This window comes from Antennarius striatus, chromosome 17 (assembly GCF_040054535.1).
Source record: "Antennarius striatus isolate MH-2024 chromosome 17, ASM4005453v1, whole genome shotgun sequence".
NCBI lineage: Eukaryota > Metazoa > Chordata > Actinopteri > Lophiiformes > Antennariidae > Antennarius > Antennarius striatus.
The window spans coordinates 18,353,818-18,376,583 of NC_090792.1; the positions used below are offsets into that span (position 1 = coordinate 18,353,818).

The window sequence follows — 22,766 nt, forward strand, 5'->3', positions numbered from 1 at the left end:
TTTTCTTTGTTTCTGTATATTTGTAAGTTTAAAAAAACTTAATTAGGCCATCACCATTTATCTTTGTCAATTTAAAATGTGACAAAAACGTTCATAAAAAGTAGTCATCATTTTGACATGCCTATTCTGATTTTTAAGAGCTAACATTTGCGTTGTAAAGAAATTCTTTAAAAAAAAATCTACATCCGGTTTGTCATCTTTTAGCATCGCTAGGGTCTTGTTATCTTATCAAAGGCTGAGCTAGTGGGTATATCTGCTGAGCTAGCTAGCTTCCGTGCTAAATTCATGTGAACTGTGATGTCTTTCAGCCTTTGGCGTTACTTAAACAAACCACGTTACTCGAGTAACGTTACTAAATTACCTACACTGTGTAGGTACTTTAAATATGTACAGTGATACCTCTCCTTACGAATGTCTCTACTTACGAAATTTTCTACCTACTAAATTTCTCAGCAGGAAAGTATTACCTCTACTTACGAAAGAAATTTCGACTTACGTAATGTAAAAACACAGTATCGGCTGATACTCGAATCTCCCACAGGTTCATGAAGACAACATTCTCATAGCTGCTCTGCCATTGGCTATTACCTATTACGTATCTTCCTGGCATCCCATTGGCTAAGAGGGATGCCACTCCACCTCTGTGTGGAGCTGGAACGGTGCTTATGGAGTGTCTCGGCATTCGGCACTCGACCCGTGAGGTAGTCTGATAGTTTTGTGCAAATATAATATATAACTTTGTCAGTACGTATTCGCTATGGACCCCAAGAAAGCGACGGAGAAAAGAGTTTTTTTGTCCATACAAACAAAGCAAGATATAATAGAAGGGCATGAGAAAGGGATGCGTTTGGTTGATCTCACCAAAGAATATGGCCAAAAATCTACAATCGACGCGTTATTAAAACAAAAGGAAGTTTAAGGAGTTTAAGGCATCTCGTGGGTCGTTGGAGAAGTTCAAAAGGAGGACTGGAATTCACTCTGTTGTTTGGCATCGTGAGATAGGAGTGCATGAACCAAAGAGGGCAAAAAAACAATGAGGACAGCCGTGAAAAGGTAAATGACCGTCATTATTATTCTTTACTCTATTCTTTGTTTTTTTTTTACGTTATGCACAACTCTCATTTATTGTGTAATAATCTAATTGTAACATGTATTTGTTACATGTTTTGATGCATTTTTATGCTTTGTAAAACATTTATGTTGGAATTTTTGTGGGTTTGGAGCGGATTAGGGCATTTGCATGGAAAACGAGTCTCTACTTACGTACGTAATTTCTTCCGGAACCAATTAATTTCGTAAGTAGAGGTACCACAGTAACTTGGATAGGTTGGGACGCGATAGTGACGTCACGCACAGGCCGCGACAGTAAAGGCATCACTGCGGGCGACCCGGCTGCTAGCGGCTAACGGTAATGCGCTTCAAGCTAGTAATTAAAGGGGTAGTTAATTACACCGGCTATCTGCGGGCGGCGCGCCGTCCAACCGGAGCGGGGGTGTACTGTCTCTTTAAGACGCCTCGGCTCGGCCGTTTCGTATTGATCAATCCTCCATTTTCCAACACAGAGCGGCGGCAGCGCTAGCACAGCTCCGGCAGCACCGACGGAGAGAGCCACCCCTCTACCTGGAGAGTAAGCCAGGCACCGGGGCAGCCATGGCAGCCAACATGTACCGGGTTGGAGGTAAGGGCGCTGGGGGCGGGGGGGGACATTTCCGAGCCTTCCCGTGATGTTTTCACGGCGGGCCAGCGGCTGTTCGGGGTATTTACTGAGCGTCTTTCCTTCCCTTCTATTATCCCCTAAAGCTAAAGAGCCTTGTGCTTCACAGATGATGATGATGATGATGATGATGATGATGGTTGCTCTGTGAAGAGGAGGAGAATGATGATGAAGAGCAGTGGGTTTCTTTTGTGTTTTCTTGTAACTTGCGATCATCCCAAACTTCAGTATGCATCTAACGTAACATGCATGGCGTGTGTACATATTTAAAGGGGAACGAAAAGTTTTGCCATTCAACTATTACTCAGTTATTCACCGACTTAACCAGAGGAAATAGGAAAAAGTTCACTATCGTCTCTGAATGGGCTGGGATGGAGAGAAATTATCACGTGTTATATTTTTTTATTTAGCTGTTTTATCTTCCTGCTAATGGATTTTAAGGGCAGGGAACAAGGATGCAATGATTCAAATAACATTCATCTGGAGATGCCCCCCTCCCCCCCCATCAACCCCCCCCCAATCATCATCATCAGTATATGACACATCCCTCTGATGGAGATGAGCAACCTTAGATAATATTCACATGGGAAAAATTCCAAATATTTGAACATCTCAACCATTTTTGGTTGTTATTCGGTGGAGCTCGGACACATAGTCGGCCAGATAAAAACACAAAAGTGTTTCCATGGAAACCACAGGAGTAAATTGGGGATGACGGCCGTGTGTGTATGGCAGGTGACTCTTCATCCCTGGAGCGACTTGTTTCCTCCTTGTTGATGGAATCTGAGTGCATTTTTTAAGATTTTAAAATAGTGAGGGAGGAATGTTGGCCGTCAGGTGAAACGGAGAACCTCTGACCAAGTTGTATGTAAATATCTTGAATATTCCCGAGGAGGTGCATTAGGTGGGGGTTGTCCCATCGAACCAGAGCTTGCTTCTCCTCTGGTGATGAAGAGTCTTCTCTCACAGGTGACAGAAAGTATTTCAGATAAAACCCCGTGTGGAGGAGATGCTGACTAACGCGTCTGAATGGGGCGAACCCGTTTCAGTCTGAACCGGCTCCTCTCAGCCCGACTCAGACCGGCTGATGGCGTCTTCGTGACTCAGCCTTTTAAGTTTTAGAGCATAAGGAAGGCGTCTGTCAACAGCCAATCAGATCCTCGGGAGGAGGAAGAGGATCGAACCGACGTGTTATCGGTTCGTCTGACGAGGAGTCTGCAGGAGGCTGAAAGTTTAATGTGCTTCAGTGGTAACTCTGTCTGTCTGTCTGTCTCTGTCGCTCTCTCTGTCTGTCTGTCTCTCTCTCTCTCTATCTGTCTGTCTGTCTCTCTCGTCTTTCTCCCTCCAATCTAACTCTCTCTCCCTTCTCTCTCATCTCTTTTTCTCCCTCTCCCACTCTTTTTTGTCTCTCTCTCCCTCTCCGTCATTCTCTCTCCCTCTTTCTCTCTGTTTCTCACTCTCTTTCTCCCTCTCCCCTTTTCTCTCTTTGTCTCTCCCTTTTCTCTCTCTCGTTCTCTCGTCACCTCTTTCAGTCTCTCTCCTTTTTTCATTTTCTTTGTTTTTCTTTTCTCTACAATATTTTTCTCTCTGTCCTTTCCTCTGTCTCTCTTTCTTCATCCGACTCTTCCTCTCTGTTTCTCTGCAGCCATAGTTACTATCATCCTGTCATTCATATTTTAAGTCAGCAGACATATTCAGCTAAGAAAACGACAGATCAGACTGTTGTTGCTATGGAAACCATACACCATCTCCTCTAGTCGCATTGGTGTTAACTTGATGGTAACTACTGATGGAATGTAACTACCTACTCGAGTATTTTCATTTGCTGCTACTTTTGTTTGCCTAACAAAATGACAGAAATGATTCCTTTATTATTTTGATTGAGTTCATTGAAGAAAAGCAGGAGGGAATATTTATTCTGACTAATCGAGATGTTAATTGATTCTGTCAGCAGCCAGAAAGAAACGATTACAAGTCTTCCATCCTGTACAAAAACTATTGTTTATTTACATCTTCACAGAAACCGTGTTATTGGTCGCTGCTGAAATTTCTGGTAATAATATTACTGTTTTACAATTTTTGCGGTGGATGTAGCGGAATTAATTTTTGTTTATCGCGTTCTTTTCTGTTGAGCTTGATTTCTTTTGTTGTGAGGAGAAACCATGGCACATAAATACCAAGTTATAGAACTGTTTACTTTTTTTTTTTCCGCCATCAATTTGACTGAATGTCTCTTCAAACATAAGAACAGATTTGGTTTCAGTCAGACGTCTGGGAGGAAGGACTCCCCGCTGAGACAAACTCCACTTCCTTCCACCAGGAAGTGTTTGTCTCGGGTCGGCTAATCTGTTTTAAGCTAAGCTAGCCCAGAGGAGGTCATTCTACAAACATCAGGGTTTACTAACCTTGATGGAAATGACTCTGGGTTTGTTGGTTTTCATGCATTAAAATAAAGGTTTATCAAATCAGTAGGTGATGGTAGAACGTGCTAAATGCTAACTGTATCGGCTCGCAGCTCGTGTGGAGAGGTTTCTCTCGTGTTCGCTGTGAACGGAGTTGTAGTGTTGACTCATCTCCAGTCTGACTAACTTTGGCAGCGCCCACTCTTTGTTTGTCTGGTGTTGATTTCCCACCCGCCCCGGTCTCATCTGGAGAGACAGTTCCGTCGTCTTCGGAGCTAACGCTTGTCCAAACGTCGCATCATCGCATGTTGTGTGCTAGCTAGCTCCGTCAGATATCTGGTCTCAAACCTGTGGAAGAACCGCTGATCGACGCCGTTTGATTGGAGGCGAGAGCTGCAATCTGAACGCACCAACGACAGATTCCCTGTCCTGATTGGTTGAGGCGTCTGCGCCGTTAGGGCACAGGGTCGCGTCCCACAGATGTGTTCGTACGTCTCATTCGAAGCAGCTGTAACGGAGGGAAACGAGGTGTGGGATTGATTTATAGTACAGTCCCTCCGTCGCCGTGGAAACCGCCCCCCCCCTCCCTCCCCAACTTCAGCATAGTCAGACACGCCCAGTTGTGTGAGTAAGGATGGGAGGTGAGCTTGTGGTTGTTTCCAGCTTCATCATCGTCATCCATCATCATCATCGTTGTCAGTGGGGGTCAAAGGTCGTCTTCAGATGCCCCCCCCCAGTTTCAAATAAAAGTAGAAGGAAAAAAAACGCATCATCAAACTTGAAATTCATCTATATATGAGTAACTTTCCAGGATAAAAACAGACTTTGGGCGTTAAGATGTCGTTCCGCAGCGCCGCCTCCTCCACAAACGACCTTCTTGTCCTCAGAGTTTCTACTTCCTGACTCCATCACCTCCATCGGCTCTCGGGGGGGGGGGCGACGCTCCACCGGCCCTCTCATGTTTTCCATCCCTGGCCTGGTTTGAATCAGCCCAGCAAGCTCCCTCTTTAGGGAGCTCGGTAACACGCCGCCATTGGCTCACACAAAACCCGACTGCTGCGTGACATCACGGCCGCCGGAGCCTGCTGATTGGCTGGACCCCGGTGCGGAGGCTGTAGGGTTAGAGGAGGGGGGGGTTTGATGGGAGATGGAGGGACGCTGCTGAGAGCCTACAGGCAGCCCCCCCCCCCCCCCCCCGCTGCTCTCATTTTGAGTCCAGACTTCAGCTCCTCTCATGGAGGAAACTCCAACAGCTCCTAACTGTCAGCCAATCAGAACGCAACCAAGAGCTCAACCAGGAACAGTTTGGTTTCCCTTTGTCCTCTTTAGGAGGCATCTTAGTGTTTAACAGCAGAGGTGGAAATGTTTCCTGATTGGTCTGATTGACCTCCACCTACAGGAACAATGTAGACGCTCTCCTGTGAGCCAATGGCTGATCAGAAGGCTCCACCTTGTGATGACAATCTGTCCTCCTGACATCCTGATTGGTCCATCATGAAACTTATAAATACAGATTAATTAGAAACTGATCAGCTTCATATCCTTGAGGTCCAACCACACACACACACACACACACACACATTGGTCTGAAACTGCTGGACGCACCTCAGTGAAATTTCATTCCTGCTTTCGGTGGCTGTGGAGGTGTGCATCCCATAATGGGTCTCTACAGAGACGGATGTTTACTGCATCGCACAGTTTTATAGGTGTTGACTTTTGTTCTCAGCAAACAAAATATAAATGAGATGTTTTATTGTTGAGCCTCACCCAGCATGACACCCCTCATACTGACGCGACAGTCGTGGAGTCGCCAACTGTTCACTGCACAGCTTCCCATTTCAGAGTTTAGTTTTAGTTATATCTTAATGTTTTTCTCTTTACGTTTAGTTTTTCTGCTCAGTAAATCTTTAAGTAATCACATTAATTGATCGATGGATCGTTGGCTTCGGTCTTAAATGATCTTTTGCTGATTTGTGTAACGAGCAGCAAGTGTCTGGATTATTTTCGTTTGTTTTCAGAGCTGTTAAAGTCGTAAAAGGTCGATTAAAGGGATGATGGATAAAAAAACGATAAAGCAACTTTTAAGATTTACAATGAAAGATGTCCAAAATCTTCCATGAAAACAAATTATTGGTAATAAATAAATGATTAATTTAATGAACAACTTCAATCAATCAACACGTTGTTTTAGTTTAGTCGTGGTTTTTTAGTGACGTCAGGCTCACAAACCACCTGGTGGTCAGGTCCTTCAGCTTCATGTCCCTCAGCTTCAGGGTACTCAGCTTCATGTCCCTCAGCTTCAGGTCCTTCAGCTTCAGGTTCCTCAGCTTCAGGTCCCTCAGCTTCATGTCCCTCAGCTTCAAGTCCATCAGCATGCATTGAAGGCCTCCATACGTGACACGTAGCTAAACGCATCCCGGCCTGTCTTCAGTTGTGACCTCCTCATTCTCTAGCAGGAGGTGATGCGATAGAAAAAATTCCGAGTCAGCAGTCACTGCTCAGCGCCTGTATTCATTTTGCTTTTCTTCATATATTTTACAGTAAAACGAGTCGACGGTCTTCATCCTGATTTGAACGTTGTGTGATAACAAACACGATGGATTGACACCAGATATGAGACACAAAACACTCAGCAAATGTGGAGCTGCCTGTGGTAACTTCTATTTTAGATTAGCAGTCATTTAATGAATTATACTTTGTCTTAATTATAGTCTAAATACTGGAGCAGAACAAACAGCAGCATAAAACTGAAGGCGTTTGTCTCCGTGGGTTGAACTCCTCCTGCAGCTCGTCCAATGTAACGCTGGGGGGTTCTGGATGTTGGAGTTGGCGTTGTGGCTCGCGGGCACGGCGCTGAATATTCGCTCGATCTCTGGCATCTTCGGTCAAGAAGACGTTTTTTTGGGGGGTGGGGGGTTGAGGGGAGGATAGCTCCGCCTCCAGGCAGCCTGCCAAGCGTGGGCTTTAATCTGACGGCGCTCAGCCAAGACACATGCAGGGCTAAGAGCAGGCGCCCTACCAAGACCGGGCCGGTGGGACGTCCTGGGAAGGGCTAAGCCTCCAATGGGGTGGGAACGGGGCCAGGAAACACACACACACACACACGCACACACAGTAAGATACACATGAGTGAAAAAGCTCCACAAATGCAAATGCATCACGCATGCAAACAACAACAGACACCCGCAGGAGGAAACGGGAGGGTCAGCCGGACCTCCATCCACAGCCCAGCGTCCTGTGTGAGATCTTCTGTATGAACAGCAACGTTTGGTGGGAATCGAGCTCATTTGTGTGACCTCACGACGCTGACCAACATTTCTCTCTCCCATCTCTTCCCATTCTCCTCCTCCTCTTCCTCCTTTTCTTCCCACTGTCCCTCTGCAGATTATGTTTATTTTGAGAACTCGTCCAGCAACCCACTCCTGATCAGGAGGATAGAGGAGCTGAACAAGGTGAGTGTCCCATGTTGAATATGAGCCCTTGAATGCTGCATGGACCCGACGGATGAGCATTACAACCCTGAACACAGCGGTCTCTAGTAGGGTTTAGTACCGGCATCAATACCAGAACCTGGAGCACCACTAACAGTAACTTTGTGATGTACTCTATAGGAACAGAACTTTAATTTTAGTTGTGAAACCAGTTCAGTAGAGGATCATTAATCACGACCAGTAGAGGGCAGCTCCAACACCCCGACCTGAGAAGACACAGGATATATTTGAAGATGAAGTGTGGATGTGTTTGATGGCCCGAAAAATCTCCAGCAGCTAAAGCTAACGTTAGCCTGTCTGCAGCAGCACTGACACATATTTAGTCACAGGAAGTGTTGACTACGCCGCTGCTCTGAGACTGTCTCTGTGTCTCTGAGACTCGTTTCGGGTGTCGGCTGTCGGTCCCGACCCGTGTCCCGAGTCTGCTAACGTCTGTTAGCGTCTTCTAACATGGAGGCTGTTTAATGTGATTGACGTTGAGCTCAGCGAGCCTCCTACTGTCTGCCACCGTCAGTCTCTGCTCCTCTGGGATCTCCCCCGTGAGGCGGGAGAAGCTCATCCACAAAGAACAGAACGGCATCGAAAACAAAACATCATATTTTCACATATCATTTTAATATTAACTAGCTTCATGGATGACGTCTCCATGACGTTAGCCTATCAGGGGGCTGATGGTTTAAGTGTCTGGTTTTACATTCTGTATAGAGTACAGGAAGTAGACTTGTGTGAATTGTGCACAACAGTGTTGAAAGCGTCTAATCCAGGTGCTGCTCTGGTTTAATCTGCACCTGACCCAATGATGTAACCCAAGAAACCAGATTCATAAACTATGAATAATGTCATTTAACTATGTAATTTAATTTGCTGTCAGAATCCTAAGTGATACTGATGCCTTCATCAGACGCGAGGACCGTTTATTCTTCGTCTCTAATAGGATTCATGAGGTCTTAACCCAAAAGCGTCGAGACGAACGTGATCAGAGTTCATTCTCTTTTTATTTGTAAGCGTTTCAAAGGAAGGTGGAACCGACAAATCCCTTCCTAAATGAGCGCCATTGATTTTTAGACCTCTAGCGGGTTTTCTTAGCCAGCTAGCAATGGACAAAACCTCTCATCGTGCAGCTCCTGATTGAAGAACGTGTCCACATCACGCCAGCGGACCAATGAGACGCCGCCGTGTCCGGCTGACTGTGGGTTTTGGTCTCGTTAAGGACTATCCTCGTCTGTGGATATCTCATTTCTTCAGTGTGTGTGTGTGGGTGCTCTGTGTGTGGCCCCACTTGTTGCCGTGGTAACGCTGATTGTCTCTGGTTTGCAGACAGCCAATGGGAACGTGGAGGCCAAAGTGGTGTGTTTTTACCGGCGCAGGGACATCTCCAGCACCCTCATCGCCCTGGCAGACAAACACGCACGTGAGTGACCGACCGACCACCAGAACCTGAAGCAGCGGTTTGGAACTGGTTCTGGTCTGAACCTGGTTCTGGTGTTTATGTTAGAGACGGTCTTAACCTGGTTCTGATCTGAACCTGGTTCTGGTCTGAACCTGGATCTGGTCTGTATATTAGAGACAGTCTGAACTTGGTTCTGGTCTGTATGTTAGAGATGATCTGAACCTGGTTTTGGTCTGAACTTGGTTCTAGTCTGTATGTTAGAGACGATCTGAACCTGGTTTTGGTCTGAATCTGTTTCTGGTCTTCTTGTTGGAGACGGTCTGAACCAGGTTCTGGTCTGAACCTGGTTCTGTCCCAGCATTGGGTGTCGCCTGTTCTCGGTTCTGGTGTTTGTGTTTGAGTCTCAGCGGGTCTGCCGGGTCTGGGTTTAACCTCAAAGAGGATGTAGGTTTATTTGCGTTGGGTTCTGTAAACAGCAGCTGGCGTTTGAAAGCGGAGCCGTCAGTGGGCGGGAGTTCACCGTCAGTGGGTAAATACCACCGCCCACCAATCACAGGCTGGCAGAGCCCGGCTGTGATTGTTGTGTCATTACTCACCAGCAGCGACACGCTTTACTTCTGTTTGTGATGCTCCATGATTTCTGTCCTATCAGTTACGTGCTGACAGACAACTGGGGGGTGGAGGGGTTAATATGTTGTGTTTAGCAGCAGTTGTTCAGGTTCTGGAGGTACAAATGAGGCTCCTCAGACCAATCAGAGTCCAGCCAGGTGTGTCTCACCTGAGAGACGGGTCAGGTGACCCGTTTGATTCCCATTTCACACTCCTCTGTCCAATCAACACTCCATCTGAGAGGAGGGGGAGGGAAACCAACTGCACTTTGACTGGGTGTGGTACGTGTAATGTTGGCTAGGCTTGGGGCGTGTGTGTGTGTGTGTGTGTGTGTGTGTGTGTGTGTGTGTGTGTGTGTGTGTGTGTGTGTGTGTGTGTGTCACCAGTCTGTGTGTTGATTTATCTTGGTTGTGTTCTGTGCTGTTGTGTTGTGTTTGGATCTGTTGTTCCGCTGTGTTGTTTTCTATTGCGTTAGTTGTGTTGTATTCTATTGTGTTGTGTTGTGTTTTGTTGGTGTTGTGTTGCTGTGTTGTGTTGTGTTGTGTTCCTCCAGCAGACATGAACACACGGTTGATGTGAGGTTTCCTAGCGTTGTTCCTGCAGCCCGTCCCGGTCGAGGCCTCCTGCCCCGGGTCCATTCTGCCAGCTGCAGTGTTGGGGAGGGGGCTTCCAGACGTTTACACACACACACACACACACACACACACACACACACACACACACACACTCACACATGTTAGAAATGCAGAGGGTCGGCGGTGGGCGGGGCCACATCCTGTCTGTGTTTCTTTAGCTGTGTGTGTTTGTAGCTTCCATCACTGGAACCATCGAAGGCTGTGTGTGTGTGTGTGTGTGTGTGTGTGTGTGTGTGTGTGTGTGTGTGTGTGTGTGTGTGTGTGTGTGTGTGTGTGTGTGTAATCGCGCGCATGTGTCTCTGCGTGTGTGTTTCCATGCATGTGTGTTTTTGTGCGCATGTGTGTCCGTGCTTGTATGTTTCAGTGCGTGTGTGATTCTGTGTGTGTGTCTTTCCGTGCGTGTGTGTTTCAGTGCGTGTGTGATTCTGTGTGCGTGTGTTTCCGTGCATGTGTCTCCTGTGAGTCATTGATCAAGTATTTTGCCTGCAGAGATCTGGAGCGCTCCCTCCAACAGGGCCTCCTCATTAGCCCCTCCCCTGTGAGTGAAGCAGGCTCCTGATTGGTCCGTGGCGGTGATGCACTTCTGTGGCCCCTCCCCTCAGCCGTTTGAATTGGCCACGACTCAAACCGTTTTCTATTTTTGAAATGTGGCTGAGGCTTGTATTAACAAGACAATAACGTTTCCAGTGAGCTGCTGGTTTGTTTCTGGTTTGCTGCTGGTTACATCCCGCTTCAAAGCGGTGATGTATTGCAATTGTCAACATTTGTCCGTCCGTTTGTCCGTCCGTCTGTCCATTAGTTAGTCCACCAAATATCTTCGCACCAGTTGCAGATCTTCTTCTTTTCCTTTGGGCTTTTCCCTTCAGGGGTTGCCACAGCGAATCAGTGTCCTCCATCTAACCCTGTCTTCTGCATCCTCTTCTCTCACACCAACTACCTTCATGTCCTCTTTCACTACATCCATAAACCTCCTCTTTGGTCTCCCTCTAGGCCTCCTGCCTGGCAGTTCAAAACTCAGCATCCTTCTACCAATATATTCACTATCTCTCCTCTGGACATGTCCAAACCATCTCAGTCTGGCCTCTCTGACTTTATCTCCAGAACCTCTAACATGTGCTGTCCCTCTGATGTACTCATTCCTGATACTATCCATCCTGATCACTCCCAAAGAGAACCTCAGCATCTTCATCTCTGCTACCTCCAGCTCTGTCTCCTGTCTTTTCCTCAGTGACTGTCTCTAGACCAAACAACATCGCTGGTCTCACCACAGTTTTGTACACCTTTCCTTTCATTTTAGCTGAAACTCTTCTATCACACATCACACCTGACACTTTTCGCCACCCGTTCCATCCTGCCTGTACACGCTTCTTCACCTCTTTTCCACACTCTCCATTGCTTTGGACTGTTGACACTAAGTAATTAAAATCCTCCGCCTTCTTGATCTCTTCTCCCTGTTACCTCATTCTTCCACGTAGCAGATAGAAAGATGAAACAAAAAGCACATTACTCGGGCAGTAAAGGGGATGAAAACAAGATGATCTTGACCTTGAGAAAACTAGGATAAGATAGAAAGAAGTGGGAGAAGGGCAATGTGAGTAAGACCGTGGATCAAAGCTACTGCTTTGATCTATGAAAGTAGGTCAGAGCACTAGGTTTGATCTTTAACCTATGTAGGTAGGTCAGGGTAAATTTTTGAATTCAGGGTTGTCACAGGATGTTGCTGTGACTGGATTGGTTCCTGTTTACCATTGGTTTACAGCTGGTTTACCGTTGGTTTACAGCTGGTTTGTAATTGCTTTACTGCTGGTTTACCATTGGTTTACTGCTAGTTTACCGTTGGTTTACAGCTGGTTTACCATTGGTTTGCTGCTGGTTTACCATTGGTTTACAGCTGGTTTACCATTGGTTTACTGCTGGTTTACCGTTGGTTTACAGCTGGTTTACCATTGGTTTACTGCTGGTTTACCGTTGGTTTACTGCTGGTTTACCGTTGGTTTACAGCTGGTTTACCATTGGTTTACTGCTGGTTTGTTTCCTTGCAAACTTTTATGAACTTTGTCAAAGAATAATGTCCTTGTTTGCTTTATGATGAGGAAAAGACGTGCAACACCACCATCATTGAACACAAACTCCGAGTCCATCAACATTCAATGCTGGTGAAAACAGATGAGTCTGAATTGTTGTCTGAATAATGACAACAATTCAGAATAATGAATGTGAATAATGAAAATGTGCCTCAATCTGTTTTTAATTCCCAGAAAAGGCTAGACTGAATTTTATCAGTTTTTTCTGGTATTGGGATCATTGATGGTGCCTGAAGCTGTTTGGTTCTGCTGCTCTGCCGTTCAGTCTCGCCTGTGGAAGCCGACGAATTTTAAAATTCACCACAACCCTGTTAGAAGTAGAAAATATAAAAACTACAAATGTCATGATAAAAACACACAAAGACTGGATTTTGATTTTCTTTCCTTCCTCAAAAGTCTCTGAAACCTTCATCAGGTGAGGATGAGGAGATGCAAGGAGAGAGAGAGAGCTTCAATTCATTTGGAGTTTCATTAGAGATGGAGAGGGAGACGACAAGCAGAACAAAAGCAATCAGGGGATTTCAGGAGGAGGGATGTGTGACCAAAATCAATAAAATACACACACACACACACACACACACACCGTTCGCTCCGTCTTCTCTTATATTAAAGCAACAAAATATGGAGGAAATTATTAACCACGTCTGTTGGTCGTCCCTTTGCCCCCTTCAGACCCCGCCCACCCCCTCAGTCAACATGGATTCTTATGTTACCATGGAAACATGGAGACCTCATGGTTTACATCAGGTGAAAGTGGGATCTCGTCACCTACTGAGCTGAATCTCTGTCGGTGACACACACACACACACACACTAGGCCTACATAGTGGTTCACCCCCCCCCCCCCCCTTCATGCAGCCACACCGACTGCTCCACAAATTGCCTCTCCATCTCACCTGTCCCAGCCAATTATCAATTATTGATGAATGGGTCGCCTTACCGAGGCCAAAGATGGTGAAAGAGGGGGGGGGGAATGGGCCTTTGGGGGAGGGGGGAGGGAGAGGTGAGGAGAACGGACTGTTATTACCTTAACAAACTGACTCCCCCTCTGGGATACAGTGAGCTGGACCAATTCCTTCTGAAGGACTATATTGATCTGGAATTAGTTTGGTGAGGTCAGCTGATATTTCCTTTCAATATCTTATTTAACACCTGTGTTATTCTGAAGGAGGACTACCAACATGTTTTTAAAATCAGGCTTATTTTTGAACAGCTTGATGCCGATGCAAAATAAAACAAGTATTTAGCAGGTGGATCCGCTTCAGTTTGTGGAGTAGCATTTCCTGAGCATTAGCGCTTAGCCCAGCTGAGGTTCTGAATGTGTTCTTACATTGCTGAATGAGATCTTTGGATCCATCGTTGTTTGTTTAGAAGCTTGATTCACCGGTCGTCATTACTCCTGTGGGCTTCTCGTTCAGACCGTTTGTTGACAGATTTGCATTCCCACGGTTGTCATTGTTCCACCTCATTTCATGTGCAAGCGTTTGACCTTTAACCTCTTTTTAACCACCCAGGGGAGCTGGAGGAGGAGATGGAGAACCCAGAGATGACGGACCTGCCCGAGAAGCAGAAGCACCAGCTGAGACATCGGGAGCTGTTCCTGTCCCGCCAGCTGGAGTCTCTACCCGCCACCCACATCAGGTACTGTTAGCACAGGCGCTAGTGCGATGCAACACATCAGCACACCGCCCCACGGGTATGACAGCATCATTTAGGATCGTCTGTCCAGTCAGACCTGAATACATCCACCTCTTCCTCAGCGTCTCCCTCTCCTTTACTCTCACACTCATTCATGTTTCATCGTGACTTCGGTGCTGCCGCGGCGACTCGCTTGTCATTACGATGCACTCATGACTGAAGACGCTGCAAATTACTTTCAGAATGAAAACAGTAGTTGCTATGGAAACGATAAGTTGCCATTGCTTATTGATGAAATGAATGTCGAGTAGATTTTTAATCCTTTTTGATACCGAACGCCAGCACTGAAATCTTCATTCTGGAGGAGGATGTGATGATTCTTATTGACTCTCATTTTCTGCTGCAGTCAAAGATAGTTGAAGTAATCCACAGGAAGTGAACACAAAGCCTCTGCTGGCGGCTAATCCCAGCTAATCGTTACCATATTATTACTTGATATTTATGGAAAGAGGCTCTGCAAACAGTTTACAGCTGATGATTTAACATCCAGGATGGGGCGGGATTTAGGGCGTGGCCAACAGCTTAACCCTAATTAATGGTTTAGAACTGAACGACACACTGACAGGAGCTCGTCTGTTGTTAAAGAAACCCAGGTACACACGGTGAAACAGTCCAGGTTCACACGGTGAAACAGTCCAGGTTCACACGGTGAAATAAAGCTCTCATGGACCTTCGATGATTTTTTTATTTCGTCCAGTTAGCTGCTAACGGCTAGCTGTCTGTAAATATCCCATTTCTGGTAGCATATCCTCGATCCGTCCCTACCCGTTCACGTTGTCCTGCCTCACACTATTGATTAGATGATGAACAACAATGATTCCTGCTTCCACCTGTGTAGCTTTCGTACAGAACAATGAGGAGCAACAAACGAGGAACATCAAGCCTGGAACACATTGTGTTTTCATTCTTCCTCTGCTCCTCAGGGGGAAATGTTGTGTGACGCTGCTGAACGAGACAGAAGCTCTGAAGTCGTACCTGGACAGAGAGGTTGGTACTCTTTCACACCCAATCACACGATGGCGTCACGGTGGTGTTTGGTTTTCAGCGCTACAGTCTTATGAGTTCCTTCTTTCCAGATGAATTATTCAGCTTCCTAACCCAGAACATTGTTTTTTTTTACTGAGGAGATGAGAGACAAGCAGAGCACTCCTCTTTCTCACCTCTGCGTCTTTCCCCTTCCTGCATTGCTATTACCCAGGATGCTTTCTTCTACTCGCTGGTGTACGACCCCCAACAGAAGACGCTTCTGGCTGATAAGGGGGAGATCCGCGTCGGGAACAAGTTCCAGGCCGACATCACCGACCTCCTGACAGAAGGTTTGTAGTTTTCATTCAGAGTATTATTCATAGGCTGCATGTTAACGCTTTCCTGAAGGTTTATTTATAGACAGCTGAACATTAATATCATTTTTCTGCAGACTGAATATTTAAGCTGGAGTAAACGGAGGGGGTGCGATGCATCAGAGTCCTTTAAACGAGGGCAACGCTTTAACTCTTTGGTGTCGCTTCAGTTGATGGCAAAATGAAAGCATCACTGATGCTTCCATATCTCTGTAGATTGTTTAGCATCTGAATGCTAAATATTCCAACAAGACGCCGCTGGTCATTGTAATCCTGCCAGGAGATTTGGAAGCAATCATGAAGTCTGGTTTCAATCATTCGCTTGTTTTCTTGTTTCAATATCCCGATGTAGGAAGACGGTGACGACCAATCAGAGGTTGTGTTGTTGATCTGTGCGTAGAGCTGAACCGATGGTATTGTAGAGACAGAGAGATCGCGACAACGTCCATCACAGATGAAATAATCAGTGAAGATAGTAATCTGATTCTAACTACCAGCACTTTGGTTTGATTTTTACTGTTGTGAATGTTGAGTATTTTTTAAATCTTATGATATGATAAAATCCTCCAGACTACAGAGGGTTAAAGTCACCAGGTGGAAATACGGTTGAGACTTCCTGAAATCTATAAAATCCGCTCCTGTGTTGGTTCCCTCTCTGTGATTTTGATGCGGTCATGTGATCAGCTGCTGCTGTGTTTACATTCAAAACAATGGCGTCTGGAAGCCGCCGCTACGCTACTGAAAGCTAGTCTTTCAGAGCTGATTAGAATTAAGACGTTTCACCTTGGAACAGCAAAATCATTTCCACTGAAGCCGTCTGAAAGGTATTTTCCACACATTTATGCCAGCGTTCTGCGAGCGGCTATTTATAAGCCAGATTTACATTTCAGTATTTTGCCAGATTTTTATTCTTAGAAGGTGGGAAAAATTACAACTCGGGCGTCGTGGGACTCTCAGCTCTCTAATTAAACCCAGTTTAATCAGGCAGGTTGGCTGGTTGGACGCCCGCCGGGCCGGTCTGGGACTCATTAAAGATGAGGTAGTCGTTCAGAAAGCAGGAGTGAAACGTTTCAGCGTTTAGGATTGAATTTCTCCTGTGTGGCGGCGATGGCGATGCTAACTGTGTGTTTGGTGCAGGAGAGGAGGACGGCAGAGACCTGGAGAAGCTGGAGGAGAGGATTTGGGACCCGACCAGCTCGCTGACGGAGAAACAGATCGACCAGTTCTTAGTCGTGGCTCGGTAAGTCCGCTAACACAGCGCCCCCGTCTGGAACCGTGTCGCTATTACAACTTAATTAATGTTGGTTGCAGTACTGCAGTCTGAACACAAGGGGCAGCAGTGTTCAGCTGTTTGTCCAGTCAGAGCTGGGTTCCTCCTCATTTCATCCCGTCATCTTCTGGCCTGCAGGTCCGTTGGAACCTTCGCCAGAGCTTTGGACTGCAGCAGCTCTGTCCGGCAGCCCAGCCTCCACATGAGTGCCGCCGCCGCCTCCAGGGACATCACCCTGGTGAGACGAGCCCCCCCCCCCAGATCTCCCCCAGGATCTGATCCTGGGGGAGCCTCACGGAGTGTTTTAGCATCTGAAACTGAGCCACGCCCTGTGTTTCTCACTACAGTTTCACGCCATGGACACGCTCCACGCCATGGGCTACGACATGACCCGCGCCATCGCCGCCCTGGTGCCTCAGGGGGGGCCAATCCTCTGCAGGGACGAGATGGAGGAGTGGAGCGCCTCCGAGGCCAACCTGTTTGAGGAGGCGCTGGAGAAGTACGGCAAAGACTTCACAGACATCCAGCAGGACTTTGTGAGTAGCAGCGAACGTGAGAAGGAGTGTTAAAAAGGTTCCCCCCAAAAACAGAGGCGGAACCTTTGTGAACCCAGAAAACACCCCCATGTTTTCTGGGTTCACGGATCGCCATGGTATAAAACCGCCGTCTGCATCAGATGCATCAGATGTCACTGAGTTACTGCACCATCTGGTGGTTGGTTGCCGTCGGTGCTGTTCAGGATGGGATGTAGGATGTAGATGTAGGATGTGATCCAATGGGTGGAGGCCCACCCGTTGGACTAGAGCATCGTGGGTATTTGGAGGATCAAACAGGCTTTTATGGACCAGCTGCTGGATTTCTTAAAATTTGATGCTGAAATAATATTTTTTTTGTTTCCCCACCTCCACCCTTACCCACCCGCACACCTCCCCCAGCTGCCCTGGAAGTCCCTGACGAGTATCATTGAGTATTACTACATGTGGAAGACCACAGACAGATACGTCCAGCAGGTAAACAGTAACGATAACGCCGATGAATCGTTTCTGATTTACAGGAGGAAATCTAAAATCTTAAAACGAGTCAACAGTTCAAGGATTCATTCAGAAATCGGCTTTGAAATCAGGAGACGCTTTGTATTTGTTCTGAGGTTGGAAAGAAATGTCATTTGTGGGTCACCTGTTAATTAAATGTTTTTTTTAAATGGTTTTTAAATCAGATTTTTGCTCGTCTTCCTCCACCAGAAACGATTAAAAGCAGCCGAGGCGGAGAGCAAGTTGAAGCAGGTCTACATCCCCAACTAGTGAGTCCCTCGGGGTCTTCATAGATGAACACACACATCCATCACAGTGATGTTCCCTCTCATCTTTGACCTTTATCACCCCTCCCTCCCCCTCCCCTCCCTTCACCATAGCAACAAACCGAACCCCAACCAGCTGAGTAACAGTGTGAAACCAGCGCTGGTGAACGGAGCGGCGGCGGCGGCGGCGGTGGCGGCGGCGGTGGCGCCTCCGGGACCCCCGGGAGCCCCAGGTTCAGCACAGACCCCCGCCCTTGGCAGGGCCTGCGAGAGCTGCTACAGTACGTGTGTCATTTGACCAAAAACACCCCTACAATTCACCTGAAGCTCCTCCCCCCCTTAATTCAGATCAGAATCAGTTTAGAAAGGTTAAAAAATATTATTCTGTGTGTGTGTGTGTTTGTGTGTGTGTGTGTGTGTGTGTGTGTGTGTGTGTTGCAGCCAGCAGCTCCTACCAGTGGTATTCCTGGGGACCCCCCAACATGCAGTGTCGCCTCTGCGCCTCCTGCTGGACGTACTGGAAGAAGTACGGAGGGTTGAAGATGCCCACCAGGCTTGACGGGGAGAGACCCGGCCCCAACCGCAACAACATGGTGTGCGCACACACACACACACACACGTTCCCAACGACGTCCATCTCCGCTTTGTCTAATGGTAAACCTGTCAACCCCCCCCCCAGTCCCCCCACGGCCTCCCCCTGCGTCACAGCGGCAGCCCCAAGTTCGCGGTGAAGACGCGGCAGGCGTTCTACCTGCAGACCACCGGCCTGACGCGATTGGCTCGCCGCCTCTGCCAGGACGTCATCAGACCGCGATACCTGGCCAGACACCCCTACCTCCCCGTCAACGCCGCCGCTATCAAGGCAGAATGTAACCGCCCCCCGCCCCGTCATCTGCTGACGCCAGCGTGTGTGTGTGTGTGTGTGTGTGATGGATGGGTTTAATCCAGGTGTGTCTGGTTTTAGGTGCCCTACGGCTGCCAGATGGACCCCACAAACCTTCACCACTAAAACCAGTGGAGCGCAAACCGCTGGAGTCAGTGGTGCGGTATTTAGGTGAGACGAGATTGTTTATTTGTTTATTTATTTGTTCCTCCTGCCCGCTCACATCCTGCCCCCCCAACCCCCCTACAGAAGCACACCCCCGTCCAGCTAAACCCGACCCACCAGTTCGTGGAGGTTCCATCTCTACAGGAAGTCTGACCCCCATAAAGTCCTCCCCCATCCTCAACAACGGCTCCCCCACCATCCTGGGCAAACGCACCTACGAACAGCACAACGGGCTGGATGGTGAGTGAGTGTGTGTGTGTGTGTGTGTGTGTGTGGTGGGGGGCTACAGATAGTGTCACAGCGGTAAACTCAGTTAGCACATAAGGTTAGCACAACTGATCCTGCTCTAACTTTCAGCGGCTACCGCTAATGTTAGCTCGCATGCAGCATCCTGACTTCTGGGCTTTTTTCAGTCTTAGCGACATTAACTTTAAATTCTTAGTAGCATTACCATAAAACATTAACTACAGTGTTCATTTACTGTTGCTGTGACAACAGAACAGACTGATGGTGGCGCTGTTTCCTCTTCTCTGCCGGACTTGATGCTAAAATGTCGTACCGCTGCCCCCTACTGGTCATTGATGGGCGTTAACCGAGCCATCAACATCGGTTTGTTGTATTGTTTTTGTTTCATAATACTTTTAATGATTCTTGTTTTTTTTGTACATTGATCAATAGATATTATTTCGTATATAACAGATAATCTATAGCTGTTCTGCTGAGCTCGACAGTTGAGGCATAACCGTTCTGTTGGATTCCTATTTTTTGGGTTATGTCCCACTTTCTCCTCTCCCTCGTGAGAGGAGAGGAGGACCGATAGAGAGGATCGGCCTTGCTGTTCTAGCTTGAGGCTACAGTCTACGTTGTCATGGTAACAGCAAAGAGGAGGAGGAGGATGAGGAGGAAGGTCTGGCGAGTGTATCCAGAGGCACTGGAGTGTGAGTCCAGACTGGGAAACAACCACAGAAGGAGCTGGAAAGCTGCCAGACGCTAACATGATGGATTAGTTTTACTTTCAGTCTCTTCTTTTTAACGCAGCTTTCAGGCCCTCGATTATTTATAGTCATTATTTTTCTAACATTAATTTAATCAAGAGGAATTCCCGTCCTTCAGGATGTTTTATTCTCACTTACCCACCGGCAGCTGATTGATAAAGGAGCAGTTCAACATTCTGCTGGGGCTGAGCTAACAGCCTGTCTCCGTCATTAGCCTGAGGCTAACGTTAGCGAGGCTCCGGCAGTAACGAAACAACAACAAGCTGCAGCATCAAACGGATTCAACCAACCCCTGAAGCGCCTTCCAGAAATAAGAATGAAACAAAGTCCATAAAATATAATAAAGAAGATGTAGATGTTTATTTCTAAACAGACGAGAGAGATTGAAGGCTGAAAATAGATTAATCAGTTCTTCCGATCAGAAATCGATTCCTGATGGGTCAGGAGACAGGAATCACATCAGTCTGGTCGTTCTGCACGCGACTACTTCCACGTTTGCCAGAAATACTCCAACTGGGAAGGATAAAAACAACTGATCAGCTGATTTGCCGTCGTCACGACTTCAGTTCGACTCTCATCACTTCAACGCCTGGCGCTTTATAACAGTTTTAACTCCTTCAGAACATCAGTCGTGATTCAGGGTTTATTTTTGTAAAGCGTAATGAATTATCCTCTGTTTAGCCCCGGAGCATTTTTTTTCTGTTTTACTGTGGATTCAAATTAGCATAATTTTTTTAAGACCAATATCAAAGTTAAAATTCTGTTACCATGACAACTGTATTGATGATTAGGTAGTGGTTTGACTTGAAACCCATTACCTCTAGATATGGAAAAGTTGCGTCAGAACTGCCATTTGATCACCTGATCAAAGTGATCCGGGGATCAAACAGTCAGAAAAACGATCAATCAAGTTTATTATTCGGTGCATGTACTACAGGAAGTAGTACCTACTGTATCCAGCAGGGGGCAGAAGACTTCAGGGTATTCAGTACCATCAGTGAACTGAGTGTGTGTGTGCGTGTGTGTGTGTGTGTGTGTGTGTGTGTGTTCAGGAACTAAATCCAAAGCTCTGGCTCCGCTCCACTCCATCATGACCAAACGGATGAGCGACGCCCGAGCCTCCGTCTCCCTGCAGGATGAAGTACATGAACTGGACTGAAAGCTCTGGGATTCGCTCCGAAACCAGTCAGGTGAGACTCACCGCCGGACCAGAACCGGTCCGGACCGGTTCTGGTCCGGTTCTCCTTCACATGAAGAGTAGATCAGCTTCTCCTCTATCATCATCACGAAACATCCTGGTGTCCAACTAATTCTGTGACAGTGAACGCAGCAAAGGTTTCCAGCCAATGCTGTAGGACGCTGGTTAAACTGGTAGGATGCATGTAGGATGCTGGTTAACCCTTTAAGATGAAACCCGGTCGTGTCAAACAGGATCTTCCTCCTCATCCTGGACTCTGAACCCAGGAAGTCAGCTGTGGATTGTTTCTGCCTGTGCTGCTGGTGTTGTGTTGATGTTTCCATGGCGATGACATCCCCTTCATTCTGTGTGTTCCCGCAGTGGAGGTGGGCGTGGCGTGGGATACGTTTCCAGCAAACCACTGGACCACAAAGCATTCTTCAGTCAGAACGGGTCTGTCACGCCGCTGACGACCAATAGCCGCCCGCGGACGGCTGCGGCCAATCAGAAGACGAGCCTGACTGTACAGGACTGTGTTTATTACCCACATTTCTCGTTCTAACTGTAATGTAATTATTGTTCTTGTTTTGTTTTTTTGTTTTTTTTACCAACTATAACTCAGCTTATTGTTTGTCGATCAAACGAAGGAACTGGTGAAGTTTCATGAAAGGCTTGCCAAGCCCGGAGGAAAAGGGCGAAGGACTGTAACATAAAGCCGCTCGCATTATTTCTGTTTTAACCAGTTAAATTCAAGGAGATGCACTTTTATTTCAACGACGCGTTTAAGTCTTTGTGTTCGACGGATCCGAACGAGTCTTCTGTTCTGAGGCGGCCCGCTCTTCGGCCGGAGAGGTTTAACTTATTGAGGAAGACTTGCTGTTTTTTCTACCTTTTTCACAAGTACCGCATCGATGCTTCGATAATTAAAAAAAATGAATTAAAAAACATAATTGATTTCCCTTCTGCTGTCGCTGCAGACTTGTTCTTTCCCTCCTCACGTGTGAGCAAACACGTTAAACAACATCTGGAGGCATTTAATGTTTGTTTAATATGAAGGTCAGAGATTAAAGCTGTCATCAGAATAATTAATACTTTAACTCCTGAACATGAACTGAGTTTGTTATTTATCCATTAACTCATCACAGATGAATAGTGAAGCTTTTATTTTCTGTCTCCGCTCATCTGCAGATCGATGCTGATCTGTGTTTAATGGAGGGAAGTCTCGGGTCAAAGACTTTTATTACGCTTGAAGCAGATTGTTTCCATATAAAAGCAGATTGTGATCTTCATTTTGCCAGTTCATTGTTTGACTCGGGTCTTAAAGGTCGACTTTTGTCACATTTTTTAGTATCCTGAATGCTTTAATTATGGGTGGAGGTGAAAAACTTCCAAGTTCACACGGAGGAAAGCGATGATTCTCGCATCACACATTCACAAATCTCATTTTTCCCCGAGCCGTCCCTGAATGCCACTCTGTCCTCAAGTCACGAGTGTGAAGTAGTCCTTCATGAAAACATTGACGCATCGATTCATTTCACATAAAACACAAACTTTAAAAAAAAAAAAAAAAAAGTGTGTGGCAGCTTCACAGTGAACAACAGCGCCTTTTTCACTCTG

General features: G+C 46.7%; 1 protein-coding gene across 2 annotated transcripts; it reads left to right on the forward strand.

Moving 5' to 3' along the window:
• The first annotated feature begins 1,546 nt into the window (after positions 1-1,546).
• Positions 1,547-22,108, forward strand: mta1 (metastasis associated 1). 2 transcript variants are annotated; one of them, XM_068338440.1, is made up of 19 exons: positions 1,547-1,678; positions 7,501-7,568; positions 8,925-9,018; positions 13,839-13,965; positions 14,946-15,009; positions 15,221-15,338; positions 16,500-16,602; positions 16,771-16,870; positions 16,980-17,168; positions 17,568-17,642; positions 17,874-17,932; positions 18,044-18,210; positions 18,371-18,522; positions 18,609-18,798; positions 18,894-18,983; positions 19,062-19,217; positions 19,476-19,586; positions 21,025-21,162; positions 21,531-22,108. In XM_068338440.1, the coding sequence occupies exons 1-18, from the start codon at positions 1,651-1,653 to the stop codon at positions 21,129-21,131; spliced, it is 1,998 nt and encodes a 665-aa protein (XP_068194541.1). In that variant the 5' UTR covers positions 1,547-1,650; the 3' UTR covers positions 21,132-21,162; positions 21,531-22,108. The 2 variants fall into 2 exon arrangements, with proteins under 2 accessions (XP_068194541.1, XP_068194542.1); XM_068338441.1 differs by lacking the exon at positions 19,476-19,586.
• Positions 22,109-22,766: the final 658 nt, after the last annotated feature.